Source organism: Apis mellifera, linkage group LG13 (genome assembly GCF_003254395.2).
Source record: "Apis mellifera strain DH4 linkage group LG13, Amel_HAv3.1, whole genome shotgun sequence".
Lineage (NCBI taxonomy): Eukaryota > Metazoa > Arthropoda > Insecta > Hymenoptera > Apidae > Apis > Apis mellifera.
In genome coordinates this window covers 2,248,960-2,268,895 of record NC_037650.1, presented here as the reverse complement: position 1 = coordinate 2,268,895, position 19,936 = coordinate 2,248,960, and the positions used below count along the sequence as shown (strand labels likewise).

The window sequence follows — 19,936 nt, the reverse complement described above, 5'->3', positions numbered from 1 at the left end:
ACTGGAAACGACATTGAAGACTGGCGCTGGACTACTTGTGCCATTTGAGGGTTGGAAACGCGAACGCGTTCGAAAGTCTCGGCCGCATTGGTGAAGCCATTTCCTGGCCGGACACTTTGTGCATGGATTATAACCAACGAGTAAAAGCAAAGCAAACCGCGTTTTACTTGGCATCGCAGTTTAACAGGGTTAAGTCACCGCGGTTCCTGGGCTTTTAACTCGAACAACACCGTCCTGCATTATATATCAAAAGAGCGAAACGCACTGGCTGTTTTAATATGTACCGCTCAGGATTCCGGGTCCACCCCCGAGTGATTCTGCAACGGTTGGATCCTAACTGTTGCCTGTACCCCTTCATCCTCTCCATTCTTTAACGTTGTCAAAAACCGCACCACCTCGAATCTATTGCGTGTTTATGTTTCACTTCCACAGACGATTCGTACGGTTCATATCGAATGGACTCATTTTTTGAGTTGCTTCGAAAAAAATTCTTAATGTAGTCATTTTAGATTTTTTTCGAATTTACTTCGAGTAACAATTTAATAAAAATAATCATTTTAGATAAAGATATTAAGTTGATAAATTTTAATTGAGGTTATGTTCGTTTAGTCAATTGAATAATTTTGAATAATGCAAATATTTGGAAAATTAAATTAAATAGGAATATTTGATAAGTAATGTATTTCAATCGAATTTGAAGTAAAGTTATAAAAATAAATTTAAAGGATTAATTGTTGCTTTTCTAAATTGAAAATTTCTGAAATAATTTTATTATTGAATAAATATAGTAATCATTGTAATAAACAGATGATATTAGTTAGAAACAATATAAATGTTTGTTGTTATTAAAAGAACTATTTTTAGCAAAAAGAAATAAAAAATAAATATTTTATTATTTTTCATGAAATATTAAATAAATTTGTCTTTCTTCACGTTTATTTTGTCTCACGAGAAAAGTTAATTGATAACTAATTTAACAAAAATAATTGTTGAAAATTATAATATTTTATTATTTAAAATAATTAAAATGAATTTATTTAATTATAAAATTTAATGTTGACTAAAAAGATACCTTTAAAATTCGTTATATAGTAACAAAAATAAGTAATAAATTGCATATTTAATATTTTTTAAAATATATCGAAATCATCAAGATCTAATTTTTTTTTCTATTAATTTGCTTCAATTATTTTGAAAAAAAAATAGAAAAACAAAATTACTAATATTCCTTATTTAATATTTTTAATATATAAATATTTTTGCTAATACAACATTTCTTTTCCTCAAATTCTCAACAATTGATTCTATTGGTAATAACAAAAATAGAGATATTGTGGGATATTGTGCTTTTTTATACAAAAATTTTTTAATTTATTTAGTTATAGTTAAAATACAATGTCTTTTTTAAACTTTGTTATTTTTATAATCTTATCTATCTTATTTACTTATATAAGAATATAGTAAGAATAATCCTGAATAAAAGAATTTTTAAAAATTCTAAATTTACAAATGTATAATGCATTTTTCCTATATTACACAAATAAATAAACAGAAATAAAATTTTCAATAATATACCAATTACTTTACAATTAATTGAATCGAACAAAAAATGTTTTCTATTTATATGCCCGCCATTGAAGATACAAGAAAACACATCTCAATTTTGAATTTTGAATTTTCAATTTTAAGAAATGATACATCAAGTTTACCTGATCTGATCACAGAAATATTTATAATCTGTAATCCTTCTTTGCTAAAATATTAAGAGGAATAAAAAGAAATAACATCTCTTGTGGATTCCTTCCTAATTATTATATTCGTAAAATGGAAATTTTTCTTCAAAGATATTAAACAAACAAACAATGCTTATCATCTTTCATCGATATGGATAATTTTTATATTTTGCCACTTTACTGTGAATATCAGAAAGTTTATTCGAAACGCCTCCATTTCCATTGATCGACTCTCCAACCCTCGAAAGACTCGAGGGTATCTTGGATCGACATTTGCGCGCGTAATTTCATTTTGTCACCCTACATGCGTCTTTTATTCAATTATTGCATGACTCATGGCCAAAAAGATAGAATATATCTATACGTAAAGTTTTAGAGAAAACACCATGTAAAAACTTGATGAAAATTTTATTTGAAAAATAACGAAGAGTATATTCAAACAAAATTTTTTTCCAATTAGTAATTTGTATCTTTCCTAAGACAAGTTGCTTCGAAACATTTTTGAAAGAGATATATAAAATTATTAGGCCATTCATTTTCGCAAGTATCTATTGAAAAATTAGATTGATTGATAATTTTTCCTTAATGTGTATAATCATCGTATTATATTTACAATTGATAGAAACATAAATTGTATTTATTCAATACAGATATATTCTTTTTTTTCGCGATAAAAAGAATAAACAATGAACTTTGCAAAAATATTCAAAGCAAAAGTGAACGTTAATGATAGAATCAATCGAATACAAGATTATTATTACAGTAAACTATCATATCAAACTATCTTTGTAATGTTAAATTTCGTCATTATTTAATTTATTATGCAAAAAGACTAGATGCGTTAAATATATATTATTTATATTTCTATCAACTATGATAATAAATTCAATAATATTATAATAATATTTCGGCATTATAGCATATTATAGCTATATATTGTTCCCCAAATGTTAAACAAATGTTACAATTACTACAAGTTGAATGAAATTAAATTTTAATGTTACACAATTGTTTTGTATGATTTTAAAATGTTTCTTTTTTTATTCCAAATATTTATATCTACTTCTTTATGAAAAATATCCTCCGTACCTGTCAAAAAATCAGAGTTGAAAGAATACCCATCCTCAAAAGGTTAATAATACATTAGAAGAAGATAGACGAAACAACTTCTCATATTTCCTATTTCTTGAGCTAGAAAAAGCACGATACTCACCTGAATTCTAGCTTCGTTCAATTTGGTGGACCTTGCCAATTCCTCCCTGCAGTATATGTCTGGATAATGAGATTTTGCGAATGCCGATTCCAATTCTGCCAGCTGCTCCTGCGAAACAATTGGGAGGGCCGTAGTAAAGCCGATCTGAACTATCCGGCAGGAAATTTGGCCGCTATAGCGAAAGAACTCGTATCGAGGTAATCGAAAAAGTGTGCAACGAGTTTATCCGTAAATAATCCCTCTATCTATATAGTACTATCCATCTATATATATCAGAATCGTAACGATAATTGGTTGGAGAAAATGTACCATATTTAAGCCAAGATTTCTTTTTTCTTTTTCTAACTCAAACGATATGAATTTGTGCAAAATTATTATCACGAGAGAAAGTAGTAATTGTTGTAACGTAAAAATTTCTTGGCAGATTTCTATCGATGCATGACGATTAATTCTAAATTATTTATGAGCATGATCATTGTTATTTAAATAGTTTTAGAAATAATTGTACCAGAAATTATGAGTGTTGTTACATTTGTTATATCTCGAGAATTTCTATAAAAATAATAATTAGATCTTTAAAAATTCGAAATACAAAATGTTAATATATTCGTGGAATATATTTGAAGGATCGATCAAAATAAGTAGAAAATTTTCAAGCAATTTAAGTTTGTTAGATAAAAAGAGGCACAGAATACAATGTGATAGCTGTGTAACGAAGACAGAGTTCTCTATTTCGCTTCGTCTCGCGCGAATTTCAATCATCTTGTAAAGAATATACTATATATAGTAAAATACTATACTAATTACTATATATAGTAAAAAAATTCGTTCAAGAAAATTTTTGGTTCAAATTTGTCATTTCGGGATATTTTTGGATTTGATTGAATTCGAATATCATGATTATTTTTTATGGAAATGAATGATTTTTGAAATGTTTCAAATATAGACAGAAAAAAAAATTAATCAAATAATCAAATTAATAATGATTAAACTCATAATGTTGAAATTTATTAAATATTAGAAATAAATAACGAATTATCGAAATTGTTTATCTATAACAAAAATATAAATTTATTTTTTAAAATGGAATAACTTTCTTGAGATTGGATAAAACGAATTTGAATTTTGAATTTTTTTGAAAAATTAATCAATATTAGAAAAAAAATTTTGTAATTTGTAATTGAATCACGAAGAAAATAAAAGTAGATAAAGATCGCTTTTTATAAATTTTTCATCTGAACTTATAATAAAAAATTTAAAAAATATATTTTGTTGGTTATATCATCGAGATCGATTAACTATGAGTTAATCGAACAATTAAAAATAATGATAATCGCAGTTTTTCTCCTGTTTTTGCATCAGTTGATTTCAAAAAAGAATCTTTACTTTTTTTTATGATTTCGATTAGTTGCAACTTTTTCAACAATTTTTTTATTCGTCATTTTTATTCAAAAAAATTCAAATTCATCGTTTAGTCCTCTTTTGAAAATGTTATTCTGTGATAAATAAACTTATACTTTCGTTTGCTACTGTGTACATCGATCGATCATCATATGTTTTCACGGAGAATAATATATTTATTAAAATTTTTGAATTATTTTTATAATTTATTTCAAGAATCATTCATTTCCGTGAAAAATGATCATGATTTTTAGATGAAAATTTTAGAATCAGAAAATTTTCAATTTTACTCGTGCGATATAACTTTAAAACTTAACGAATATTTTTATATATCAATTTTTGTGTTTATTTTCTCTTTTAAAATCAATTCAACTTCAAAGATATCTCGCAAATATATTAACATTTTTTATATTATAATGAATAAAAAATATACATGTAAATTATTTGCTGAATATTTAAATGTATTATCTTTTTCCTGAATTCTAATTCAGAATAATTCGACTGTTGACATCGAAATTTATAAATACACATCAAATTATTATCAACCATTATTTTTGAAATAATTATATTATATATGGGTTATATTCTGTATAGTATAGATATATTTTTGAAAAATCGATGAGTAAAACAAACACGAGAGTTGGTATAAAAATTAAAATTGTGTTGTAAAGTTTCGATTTTATCGGAAAATTAGAAAAAAAAAGATGGAAAATGTTAAAAAATTTTAAGGATTGTAACTCAAAGATTATGAAATTATTTTTAATACTTTTAAGAACAAACCTGCGTAAATGTAGTCCTGTGCCGTCGTCGAGCAGGTGTTGGACAACTGGCGGTGGTTGGCGTATGACCTATGTGAGGACTCGAAGCACAGGGGTCAGGTTTTAGTTTCTTAAACGCTCCTTCCGCGCCTGGAATTAAAAAGAAATCAGATTCAATTAGTTTTTATCATTCTAAGCATTATAGATCTGTATTCATAGAGGAAATTAAAAAATTTAAAAACAGATCCCTCTTTCTATATCTTTTTCTAGATTCTTTTCTTTCCTTATTTAAATGGATATCCATTATTCTATTTTTTGATGTGAAAAAGCTCAAAATATTGACATGAAATTAACAATGAAATTGTAACCATTATGATTCATTATTTATTCACTATTAATGATTTTTATGTTTTGCGATTTTTATGAAATTGTTTCATTGGCTTCTCTTCAATCTATGTTTGATTGCTTAATTATATAATTATAGTAGATATATTAATTATATAATTATAGTAGATATAATAAATATAGAAATATTTATAGAATCTTTTAATTGTTTTTTTAAAAAACAATAAAGACGATGATGTTTTTAAAATAATTTTCTATTCTTAAACTCTGATTCATCAAATACAAAATTAGTTGAAATTTTTAATATTTTTCATTGAATAATTTCGAACAATCAATTTATTTGTTAATTTTTAGATAAAAATAATAAGAAAATTGAAGAACAAAAAATTATATTTACGATTTTAATAAAATAATTTTATTATATAATTGAAGTTTATTTTAATTGTTTTTATAAAAAATATTTATATATATCATACAAATCATAAAATTTAAAATGTAAAAAACAAAATGTACAAATATTTCTTCATAATATCTTTTGTAAATAATGCAAAGTGTCAATTGCATTAATTAATATTTTGATTTTTTAATAAACGATTTAAATTAATAAAAGGAATAATTTAATTTCCTATTATAAATAATTAAAAAAATAAGAAATGATGAGAAATAATTTGAAAAGTTCCAATTATGATCTGTGAATATTAAACTATTGATAAAAAAAGAAAAAGTGAAGCAAATTTCTTATCTAAATATAAATATTAAATTGGCAATAATATAAATAAATTTATTGAACTTCGATTAAAACAATATAACAAATAAACAATAATTCTTAAAAATATTGTGATTTTATTTGATTTTGTAATGAGAAACATTATAACGTTTTAACTATACATATAATTAAACTATTATGCATTAAACTATATTAAACTATTATTATATTCAAAAAAAATTAAATTTTGACATTAAAAAACAATAATTCAAAAGTTATTAAATTTATAATAAAAATTTTCATGTAATAGTTGTACATTTTATTTAAGAGTATTAAGAATATTAAAATCGTTTTGTTTTAAAAAAACGAGAAATATTTAATTCATTTAAAACATAATAAAAATAATATATATGATTTCATAAAAAGAAAAAACAAAAATTGAAATCTGGGTAACTTTTAAGATAAGATTTGTGATTATTGAGATATTCTCTTCAAAACAAAACAATTTCCATTTGTATCACAAATATTTTTTTCAAAAATAAATAGTTTAAAAGAGAATTGCATGGATCGCTTTGAAAAATGCAATTTTTAATTTTATTTTTATACATTCTGCATTTATTTTGTATTTAATTACAATTAAAGTAATATATAAATAGTAATATACAATATAATAATAATATAATAAGTAATATAAATTAATAATTAATATCATGCTTTTATCTTAGAAAAAAAACCTATATATCTACAATCCTTTTGCTTATATTATTCAAGTAATATTTGGTCTTACAATTAATTTCAAAAATAAAATACAATAAATTTCAAATTTGCAAAAATAAAGTATCTTTGGAATGTTTCCATCGCCAATTGTAGATTTAACGCAATTGAATTATTATTAATTCAAAATATTTGTTGTTACATAAATTCATCCAAACAATTGAAAAAACAAAAATAACAAATATATACAATCAGTCTCAAAAATATTTGTATAAAAGAAAATTCATCTTATTGAAAAATTCTGTTTTTTATTGAAATTTTGTATATATATACAAAAATAAACGAATTACACATGGAATAAATTTTCTTTTTATCATTTACAGAAAATATCGTCGAGGGATTAAAATCAATCTCGAAACCTTTTAGCCTCTCTTCAATTTTAACAAAGAAACAATTTCATCTAGATATTTTTCTCACAGGCTGATAGACGATTATAAACTGAATATTTTACAATTTAAAAAATTCGATTTTACCTCCATCGCAAAGGACTATATTTAAAAAAGTATATATATATAAAAAAAAAATCTTTAATTTTGATATCCCGTTAAAAAGAAATTGCTACATTTATTTATACTCTGCTCGCAAAAGTTTCGTTAAAAAAATAAGAACAACCTTTCAAAAAACTAAAAATATTAAATTTTTATATCCAATCCACGACTGATTGTACAACACACTCGATTATAATATAATATTCATATACAACATTTTATTCACAGGATATTATAAAAGATCCATACTCCATTTATCATTGGATCCATTGGAAAATGGAACGAAAAATCGTATCGTTCGAATCGCGATCGGCCTTTCGAAAAGTCGCCCATTCATCAGAATCGTTTGTTACGAGTCGCATGGTATCCCGATATAGAAGTGCACGTTCGTCTTGGTTGTTTCACGGTATCGGCTTTATGAACGAACATACGAACGTACGGTGGGTAACGGCGGCGAGCGAAGTCCCTCGCACTATGCTAACTTGGTTAGGGCGTTAATGACCTAATCATGTTACATGCTGATTCAATGTTCAAGGATGAATGCTGTCCACTTTACATACCTTGCCCCGTTACCCGGTGAACAGTGAAACTCGGTCAAGTTCATCGTGAAGACGGGGATATCTTCCCCCGTTATGATCTTCTGTTTCTTAGCGAAACCGCTAACGTGCCCCTCGTTTATTTTATATGTAAGCTTGTTAGATCGAGGGACCGAGGCAATATATTTGAGGATACAATTTATATTATAGAGTTTGAAAATGTCTGGAAAAATATTTCTCATGTGTATGAATGAGATTGGATAGAGATATCAAGATTTTGAATATTATGACGATTAAAACACTCTTCATTAAGATAATTGTTGTCGATAATTATTTTTATTTTATTTATAATGCAGATTTCGTGGTTCGATTGTAACAGAAAGTTTCTATACGTACACTTGTCAAAGCGAAATTTATTTTGCGATAATTATTTTAAAGAAAAAAGTATTTGGAGTGTATTCATATATTTTTTAATTATAATATAAATATTAAATATTATGACGATTAAAAGATTTTCTCATAGCAATAGTTGTTATTTTATTTGATGGAATTTTTTGTTTCACCTAATACAAAGTTTCTAGATGAAATTTATTTAAATTTATATTTTAAATAAACAGAAAAGATAGAAATTAATATTATGATAATAGTAATTTTAATTATATTAATAAAGATTTAAGGTATTCGTATTTTTTATTATGAAAGAATTGAAGTGACAAATTTGTAGAAATATGATTTATTATGATTAATAATAGGCTCATCATTGTATTGTACAGGTCCTAAAAACACAATTTACATATGGTTTATTATTAAAATAAAATAAATCATTTATTTAATTGTGATTTTGAATTGATCTATATTTTTACTTCAATAAAATCTTACTATTATATATATATTTGTAACTTATTTTCTTCAAAAGTAACACTGTCATATTAATATTAGAATTTATTATAATGCGATTTTGTTTTTTGTTTTTTTTTTTAATGAAAAAATCAGAAGTTTTATAAAATCCATAATATTTGTGTATATATAGAATTACTTAAATCTTTAATTTTTTTATTTATTACTATTTTGAGTTTTTTCACATCAAAAAATAGAATAAAGATCTCATATTTCTATTTCTATTTCTCCTAACACATTTTATAATATATATCACAATATAATGTATAAAAAGAATTTTTTCCTTGCAAAAATTATTTGATGTAAGGAAATATATTACATTAATAGTATTAATAGTTTTTTTGTGGACATGTAAAGATTATATGAAAATTAACTGTAATTTTTTAAATGGAATTTTATAAAAAGAAATACTAAACTATTTATATGGAAAAATCTTATTAATTTCAGAGATATTATAATTTAAAATTAATAAAATTTATTATATGAAGGAAAAAGAAAGTAATACACTATTATATCTTATATATATATTCATTTTTCAGGGAATAAAAATTTAATGTTAATTTTTTTACGTTTATTTTTCCTTGTGTATTCTTAATTTTTCTAAATGAAATGATTTTTAACAAGATTGTTATCTGGCTTGAAATGTGCTACGTTCGAAATAATTAAGGACGATTTTAACGAGGTGAACGAGTTAATAAATGACACGGTCTATAGGATTACTAATAATGCAGATCTCTCTATAGCCTTCACAGCTGTTTCCTTTGCCATCTGCCCTCGAATTCTAGTTAGTATGAAAAGCTATTTCTGTGCTTCCAACTCTATCTACCGATTTTTCCTCTAATTACGAGTTTGTCTGTTAAACTATTCTACGAGTACTTGATAGAAACGCCATGCCATTTCTATGATATTACACCTAAGAATTTCTTGTCTGTAATTGAAATGAAAATATTATAATGTTAAGTGTGCAAATAAGTTTTTCCCCCCTTTTTTTATTTAAGATTTCAAATATACAAATTCAACATTTTATTATATAAATCAGGTACAAGATTGGATCTCAAAGTATTCACCCTTATTCTTTATAATCTCTTTTCCCATCTGATGGGTAAATTATAAATTCCATTTCTGAAGAATGCTGCTTGTTAGTTAATAATATATATAATAATATAATATATATATTTTTATACAATATAACTTTATAAATTAACAATTATAAACTATCAATCTTTTTATTATATCTTTTAAATCAAAATAAAAAAAATAAATCCAATATTTATTTACAATATTAATATTTGACTCAAATTAATTGTTTTTTGTTACTAATTTTTACAATAATAATGCAATATCCATTGAAGTTATAATATTATTTGAGAATATATTTTATTACAATGATATTAAATTTTCATCAATTTTAATATGAAAATCACGTTTATTATTAGAGGTTTACAATTTTACATTATTTTCAAGTCGAGTAAAAATTTAAAGATAGAATCTGATGTAATTTATATCGCTTGTATGGACGTATTTAATTTTATTATATATTATAAAAAGTGAAATTATCAATTAATTTAGTCTATTAGTTCCTATTTTATTTATTATTTCTAATTATTTAAAGCAAAACATATGTATATATTGTTTCAAATTAATTAAAAATATCAAAATTTAACGAATCAATATAAAGCAAAATATCATAAATTTATATAATAAAATAATGTAAAATTCAAATTAATTTTAATTTAATTTAGATTGTTCTGAGAAAATTATTTTTCTCCAAATTTTTCCTTTTTATTAATTCATGATATTAATATCTGAAAAAAATAAATTAATTTCTCGTCAAAATATCAATTTGTACTTTTCTATAAAAAAAAAATAATTCAAATTTTCGTTAAATAAGTGAATTTATTATTATATATGTAATGATAATCTTTCGATGGATTTTGTGAATAAATCGAAGGATTTATTCACAAAATTGTCAAATTTCAATCATGAGATTTATCATTTTATGATTTAATTAAATAATTTAATTAACTAGATAAAATATCGATAGTTTTCTTTTACAATGTAATTATATATACACAGAAGATGCTACACTATTTTTGTGTCAAAAAAATCATTTAACATTTTTTTTATACAAATGCATAAAAATCGCATTTATTATTAAACCCTCGCCATGTAACCGATAAACTCCAATGTGAAATTTTTCATTTTCTTTGATTTTCTTTCAAATTTTTATATCTGCAAAAAAGACATTCTAAACATTTGGCTTGCAATTATAATTTGTACAGTAAATCAGAAACTGTAATAAATAGCTTAGGAATATTTTCCAATTTTTATAAAATATTCAAAACGATAAAGAACCAGATAATCGTAAAACGAAAAACCATATTCCGACACTTTAGATTAGAAGAAATTAAATCACTATTATTGATGATAATTATTATTGTCATCATATTACTGTTTTCGTTCATATGATTCAAAAATCATTTCGTACGAATGATTGTTCGTCAAATTCACATTGTTCTTATTGTTTCAATCATCGCAATTTCTCCCCCCCCGTATTCTTGTTTTCCATTCTTATTACCATGATCGTTCGTCGAAAACGAAGAAAAATATTTAAACCGAATACGCGAAATAGAAAACAAACTTTATCAACCGCATGGAAATCCAAGTAGTTCTCGTAATTTCCTTCGAAAGTATGGCGATATTAAATCTTCTTTTTTAAAAACATTGGGATGGAGGCAGAGGTCGTTTGTAGCAAGAGAAATTTCGCGGGCTCGCGTATTAAAAGGGGCTAGGGAATCGCGTGGAAGACCATCGCTTGAGTACTTTTAATGCCGTGGAGAACGCGGAAGGTTAACGACATTAATTTTTCCCTCCTCGTTTCTCTCTCTCTCTCCCTCTCTCCCTCTCCCTCTCCCTCATCATATCTTTCTTCTTTTTCCCTCCTTCCACCCCACCTCCTCCCCTCGTCCTCCCTCTCCCTCCTCTCGTCCACGTTGCAGAGTTTTCCATTTGCATTAGAATACTATGGCGGTTTCATCTCGTTTCTGAAAAAGTCTGACCTTGAAGGGAGAAACAAAACGCGGGAACCGTTCTCCGGTTAAATTGGACCCATCGCGTGAAATTCATTACCGAATAATAAGATCTGCAGAAATATAATAAAATTTCACCTGTTGAACTTCGTATTTTCTTTTTCTTTCTCTGTCTCTCTCTGTCTCTCTCTCCTTCTTCCTCCTTCTTCTTTTTCAACGTTACTTCTGGCTGGAGGGAGGAGGGGGAGAAAGAGGAAGGAAGGAAAAAAGTCTTGGATTTTATTTCGAAACGAGATGGATTAGCGAAAAAAATTTTGAAAGTTTCGAAAGTTTATTTTACGAATTAACCAAAAAGCACGAAACCGTTTTAACTTTTAACGAGAGATTAAATTAAATATTCATTCGAAGCGAATTTGACATTTAGCAATATTAACGACTTCAATTTTTTTCTTCTTTCTTTTTTTTTTGTTTTTTTTTTTTCTTTGGAACGAGTGACAATTGAAAAATTTGATTTTATCGAAGTGATGCGTTAAACGGATTATTTTTATATGTAAGACGTTCATATAAATTATAAACAAAGATTAAGTTTACTATCGGATAGATAAATTTATTAAGTGTTTCGATTATAAATATATTTGTTAGAATTTTTTAATTTCTTTAATAACAATTTATTAAATTTATAAAGCAATATAATAAAATAATATTTTTTTGTGTAGTTTTTAGTTATTTATATCAGTAAGAATAATAAAATTAGAGCATTTCTTTTGGAGAAAGAGTTGAAAATAGATTCTTTTCTTTAAGTTTCTTTTAGATACTTTTGAAAAAATGTAACTTTAAATCCATCGAGTATATGTGTTCTATTTGTTTCGATGGCATAAATTGATAACAAAAGATATCAATGACATATTAATAAATCGTAATATTATAACTGATATTATAACTATTATAACCTGATATTATAACTTGAATTTTTTATTTTTTTATTTACTTAATATATATCATTGTTGCATGTGTTTTAATAAAAATTCGTTTAACAATACAGCATCGACTTCTTCTATTTCGATAGCAACCCAAATGTTTTGATCATACAATGATTGCATGCTATTTGTAAGCTGTTTTCATTATTAGGAAGATAGCTAAGAAAAATTAAATTAATAAAATTGTTAGAATTAATTCAGAAATATTCACTGTATGATATATTTACAATATCAACGCAATATATATTTAATAACATTTAATAATTAAAATTAATCTTTATTATTTTTCTAAACTTTATATGATTTTTATATTTAAAATTATTTATTTCAGAATTAATTATTTAAACTACGTATTATTTGTTTACTAGATATAATTATAGAATAAATTTAATATTATTGTTATTTATTATTGTTGACTAGATAAAATTTAATATTATTGTTTACAAACTATGATAATTTTTTTCTAAATAGCTTTCTCAAGAGCTTCTCAACAACAAGAGCATCATTTTTATGAAATTATATTATTACGTTTTTATCTATAAGTACGTAATTACTGATATGATAATTTTTATCGTAGTAAATAAATTTTATTATACTACGATACTTCGTATACATTTTATTAAGAATTAAAAAAAAAAGAATAATTTGTAAATTCTTTTTTTTATAAATCTCAAATTATATCTTACAGTACAGAATAAAGAAGGATATTTTTGAGTATAAAATATATGAGATATAATGATTTAATTGTTAATTGTAAATATTTTTATAAAATATAATCTCATGTATCTCATGTTGAATTATTATTACATCTGCTGTGCTGTGCTGTTAAATGAAAGACAAAATATGTCAAAATATTAATCTAAGCAACGATCTTCATATATTTAATATTTAAACTATAACATCTTATATTTTAAAAATTATTATTATTTTTTTTTTCATAGAAATTATTATTTTCACAAAAACTATTATTTTTTCTTTTTTTTCACAGAATTTCACTGTTACTTTTCACTGTTACTTGTAACAGAAACTAACAGCTGGACCATATTCTGGCAGTAGTCACTGTCAATTTATAGGAAGAAGGATAAAAGACATAGCGCCATTTCGCTTCAATGACGAGACTCGACACACGTCTATAACCAACGATTCGAACGAACCCCCATTAACACGCCCTCGGTGCTAAGCTCTCTTAAATCCTACAAGCACATAATAATAGCCTATAGAACAGGTACCACCATATGGTATAGCCCTTCACCCCATTGTCAACACCATGATCGTATTGTCGACGTACATGTGTACTCGAGGCTCAACAACCGGAAAATTCATCTATATCGAGATGACACGTTGCCCATTTCCGCCTCGAATCCCGTCTTTACAGTACAGATTTTTTTCGCACGTAATTAATATTAACTTGTTGCAATAATGCGGCCGAATTATTAATAATGATTATTTACGTTTATAGTTTTTTTTCGAAATATTTATTTAAAGTTTGACTCGACAAATTCGATATATCGATGCTTGGAAATGATATAATTGAAAAAAAAATTTCGAATTTGCTTTTGCATCAAATGCAAAATACTTTGATTTTATCCTTGATTTTTTTTATTGTGTTTTTATTTTTATAATATAAAAGTAGAATAAAAAGTTATAACGATTGATCATATATATTATAATTCTATAATAGTTGATAATAAAAATTATAAATAATAAAAAAAAATATTGAAATAAATTTTAAAAAGTCTTCTATAAAAATTCACATTTTTTTTAAATTAATGTCACAATCCATGTCATGTATGTCTTTTATATCTCGATATATAAAATTTTCGATATCATTAATAATTTCAAAAAATTTTCTGTTAATATTAATAATATTAATAAATTATTGAGAATAACATTTATTATTCTTATTCAGGTTAAGATATGATATTAATAACATTATACTTATGAATTTTTATATTTTAATGAATTTTTATTTTTTTAAATGCATATCAAAAATTTAAAGTTCACATTTAAATGCATTTTACAAAAAAAAAAGTAATGTCAAGATTTATGAAGTTTATTATCCATTATTGAGGATCTAAAATACAAGACAAATAAATTATGAATATTATATTATTATTATTGTAGAGAAGAAAATATTATCAATTATATGTTTGCTTTATCAATTTTTGTTTGTTCATTTTTGTAATATAAAAAATCAGGTACAGTAACTAACAAACTTGAAAGCTTGATAAATAATTTGAGCTAAATAACTGAGAATTGTAGAAATAGATATATAAAAATCTAAATAAAATATTAAAAATCATAGATATTAAATTAGAATTTAAATTTAAAAAAGAAAAATTTCTTAATGAATTCAATATTATAAATGTGATAATAATTGAAAATTTTTTTATAAAAAACAAATTAATTTATTTTGTACATAATTCTTTAAATTCAAAAATTTTTTTAAAATATGTTTGTTTTTGAAATTAATCAATGAAATTATCAAAATAAGAGAAATAAATTCCACTATATGGAAATCTAAATATTATTATTTCATAAATTAGATATATAATTAGATTTCGATATATTTATAATAAATTTTTATAAAGCTTTTCTATAAAGATGGGATTACTGGAATTTTTGACAACTGCAAAATTTAAAAAAAATATATATCTGATAATATTACAAAAATAAGATCTATCGTTATTTATCAGTAGTTTTTATAAATATCTTTATAATAATTTTATAATAATTTTTATACATACTATATATACTATTTATATGTTTTTGAAATATTAAATATTTTTAGTTTTTTATGCCAAAAAATAGTTTATAAAAATAACAATATAATATTTATGTATAAAATATCAATAATACGAAATATAATACAAAAAATACATAAAATGTCTACTTTGAAATTATCTTGACTTTTATCATTATTATTTACTGCAATAAATGTTTACAAGCTTTGTATTTTCGATGCAATACACGGAATTAAAAAAATGATCGAGAAAATTTTGTTTTTTTTATGTATTAATATATTATTGCTTTACAGATAACCAAAAAGAAAATGATAAGGAATCATAAAATCTGATTCTTATGAAATCAGTAATTTCGCAATTAAATTAGGATTTTGTTTAATACATGTACAGTTAATATATAAAATCTTCGTACATTAGAATTCAATACAAAAGAACTTATCTAAATTGTGGAAATTCTAATTTTGATAAAGTTTATTTGTAGAGCACAATAAAATTATGGTTATATATGATTTTTTTTATCGACGGAAAATTTTATTGAGTTAAAACTAACCTTCAAAGTTTCAAAATTTTTTTAATATTTTGAACACAATTTTGACTAAAAATATATTTTACAACAAAGTGATAGAGCTTGATTGAAAATCTCTACATTTTGTAAGTTTAAAAATTTCGTTCTTTTTCGCATCATTATAAAATTATATTTAAAAAAATGAAAAAGACAATTTAAGTGTTGATTCTTTCGAAATGATATTCCACTAAAAAAAAAGTTGCTCCAAATAATATAATCCATTATAATCTACATAATTATGAAAGTTTTATTCGAATCGTCAATTTTGATAATACAAATTAATTAAGCATACATATAATATATCAAGATTTTTGTAATTGAATATCGAGTTCACGTGGAACATGTTAATATATAATATAAGTGCAATAAATTCGTGTTTCTTTGTAAGAATATTAAATATTGATATGTAACTTTATATAGAATTTACAATTAATAACCTATATCTTATGATTTTATTTTTAACCATATAAAATTTATCTTTTTTCGTATTAAATAAATCAGATAAATAATATACATTTATTTTCCAGATACAACAATTAAATATAAAAATCAAATGGAAGAAGATAATTATAGCAAAACAAATGAAATTACTTTTTTCAGGGTATCATCTACGAGCAATAGTTATTTGTCTCATATAGTTGCTTTCAATTAATTTAAGTATTTTTCGTAATGTTTGATTAGATACGATAAAATATTTCTTTGAAATTCCACAAATAATATAACAATATAGCAAAACTTTTTCAATTGTTGAACATGTTTATTATACTAACCCAATAAAATATTTCGAATCTTTATCGATATCTTATCATTTTCACGGCGTTTCATAAAGTTTCAGAGCTTAACATTCGTTATTCCGTATTTTTCATAGTTACATCAACAATCGATGTAAAAACCCATTAATCATATATAGTAATTGATAAAAGTATTTTCATATAAATAATTATCTAATAACAATATCTTTTTATAGATATTTTATTTTTTTAACTTATTTTAATTCATTATATCACAATATAAATGGATGACTTTTTCAATTAAAAAAGATTGTACAACTAGAGATAGATTTAATCATTTTTAATCATTCTGCACTTCAATAAATGTAAGTACAATGTAAGTACTTGTCACGAAAAAGATATCTTAAACAACTTACACGCAACTTGAAAACGATGTTACGATGAGATTAAATTAATGATTCGCGAAATTGAAATATCTAACATTGTTTCATTGACTTAACAATCGAATGATAGATGGCAGTGTCATTTTTGACTCATATTAAATTCGTGTAATTAAACAAAATATTAAACCTTGTTTGAGTCAATGCATTGCAATATTGAACCATTTCGAAATTATGTCAAATAACATAAAATAAAGCTTGTACCAAAGCTCTCTGTACACATTGAAGCATGTATCGATTCAAATGGAAGGATTTAAGTCAATATCTTACACGATGTTAAATATCGGAATACTATTTCCAATATTATGCGAACTATTAACTCGAACCCATCAGTTAAATCAATATCCTCATTGCAGCGTGTTTCAGCATCTTTAGATCGTTTCAAAAATATATCAAATAACATAAAATGATGCAAATTTATATCTAAATTCTTTATATAAAACACACTATGCATATATCGATTCAATTTAAGTCAATTTTCAACATTGTGTGAACTATTGATTCGAACCCATCACTTAACCCAATACCATTGCAACGTGTTTCAGCATCCATAGATTGTTTTACGATTGTATCAAATAACACAAGACGAGCAAGCCATCTATCTGAAAGCTGCTACACATCTTGAGACACGTTATGACGCATCGACCCAAGCAATGGGCCTAAGTCAATAATTCACACGAACACTGTATCAGCATTGGGTGAGCTATTGACTCGAGCCCATCGTTCATATCGATGCATGCGTCGCAACACGTTTCAATATCTGTAGACCGCTTTAGAATTATGTCAAATAATATAAAATGATAAGAGCCTACACGTTGAAACACGTATTACGACATGTAATCGACAGTTTTAAATCAATAACTCAAATATCGCTATAATAATGAATGAATTATCGACTCAAACCCATCACTCAAATTAATATCTCTATTAGTAATGTTTTACTCATTTGAATATACTTCTTTAAGATCTTGCGTCGAATAACATATACTAAAGATCCTTTATTATACACATCTAGTGATAGGTTCCACATTCGAGTGATGGGTTTAAGTTCACGCACAACTCTGAACTATACGTTCTATTTCTATCCATCGACTCGATTGCATGCAACTGTAGCAGTTGTATGTAGACCGATGATCGATAAATAGAGCGTATGAGAATATATATAAATACGAAATTTATCACGAAGAGAGAAGAAGGATTACTCACCAACGGTGGAAGTAGCCCCAACACTGCTCCTTCCCGGCGTCGCGGCCGGTGTCGGCGGGCTAGCCTCGAGTCCTTGGTGCACCCCGTAAAGGCTGAAATCTTGCTCGTTCGAACTCGTGCTGCTGCACTTTCTCTTCTCTTGGTTCAAGTGGAATGTCTCGTTCTCGACGAGGCCGACACCGAGCAAGCCGAGGTTCGGCCTTAACTCGTCCATCAGTTTGTTCTGGCCGCAGTTGGCGGCAGCCGCCGCGGAAAAGTTCAACTGCCTGCTGAAAATCGCGGGAAATATGTTGAACTGCTGATGATCGAGGCTTAGGGCGGTCGTCGGCAACGATGAACCGCCGCCACCGCCGCCGCCGACGGAGGTGCCCCCGACGGAACCGACGCCGCCTGCACCGGGACCCCCGGTACCTCCAGACAGGTCGTTAGCCAGGGTGATGCCGGGTTGACCTTGTTGAGGTCTCTCGAACCGGATGATCCTCACGTTCTTTCACCACCTACCAGGACATCATCCGATGTTCCTCTTCGGAGGAGGAACTCGATCTTTCTCTTTTTTGATTTATCCTTTCTCGTTTGAATTTCGATCTTCGATATCCGAGGATTTCTGCGATTTCTGCAGAAAGGAAAGAGAAGCGATCTTCAAAATTTTTAATTGGATTAATTGGATTTCCTGCGATTTTTGATCGATGGAAGTTTTTTTCAAATTTCAAATTTCCCTCCCGATTTTATCAGATCTCCATCAGAATTTTTCCGCTTTCTTTTAAATTTACAAAAGTTTCTGATTTTTTTTCTAAGTCTTCTTGTGTATCAGATTTTGGATCGAAATTGGAATACGTTAGATGGATCGATGTTTATTTATTTATTTATTTTTGTTTTTTGATTTTATTTTGTGAAAATGTGACTCTTTCTGGATTATTATTCCTCCAGGTGATTTGATTTTCTCGAAATAAATCAGCGAGTCAGATGTCTCGATTAATATTTAATTACAGTTGCAGTGTTCAATTATTTCGATTCGATTCTATATTCGAATTTATTCGAGGATACGTTGATTTCCTGGCGACTTCAACGAACGACTTTACTTGGCAAACGATCAATTCGGATTCTCTACTATTTTACAATTCGCTTCTTGAATATTATTATTCCTCGTAGATATAAAATGTAACTTTGAATTTTACAAACAATTTTATTATTTGTTTACACACATTGAAGAATGTTCACTTCTTTAACACAATATCGACGACACTGTTTTCCAATTAACCTCGTTGCTCGAATCCTTTCCTTTCTTTCTTTTATTTTTCTCTTTTTTTCCCTCTCTAAGTTACTCTCGATTAAATCCTTCCTAATTATCGGCAGTTATTTCGCGGCCAACAGTTCACAGCCTCTTCTGATCCTC

General features: G+C 25.6%; 1 protein-coding gene across 1 annotated transcript in view; it reads right to left on the bottom strand.

The window, feature by feature from the left end:
• Positions 1 to 19,021, bottom strand: part of LOC726538 (homeobox protein prophet of Pit-1) — a 39,096-nt gene extending 20,075 nt beyond the window's left edge. The window contains exons 1-3 of the mRNA XM_006571776.3: positions 18,544 to 19,021; positions 5,128 to 5,255; positions 2,947 to 3,054 (exon numbers count right to left, since the gene is read on the bottom strand). Of these exons, the coding sequence (XP_006571839.1) occupies positions 2,947 to 3,054; positions 5,128 to 5,255; positions 18,544 to 18,757 (450 nt within the window). The 5' untranslated portion in view covers positions 18,758 to 19,021. The remainder of the gene's footprint in view (positions 1 to 2,946; positions 3,055 to 5,127; positions 5,256 to 18,543) is intronic.
• Positions 19,022 to 19,936: the final 915 nt, after the last annotated feature.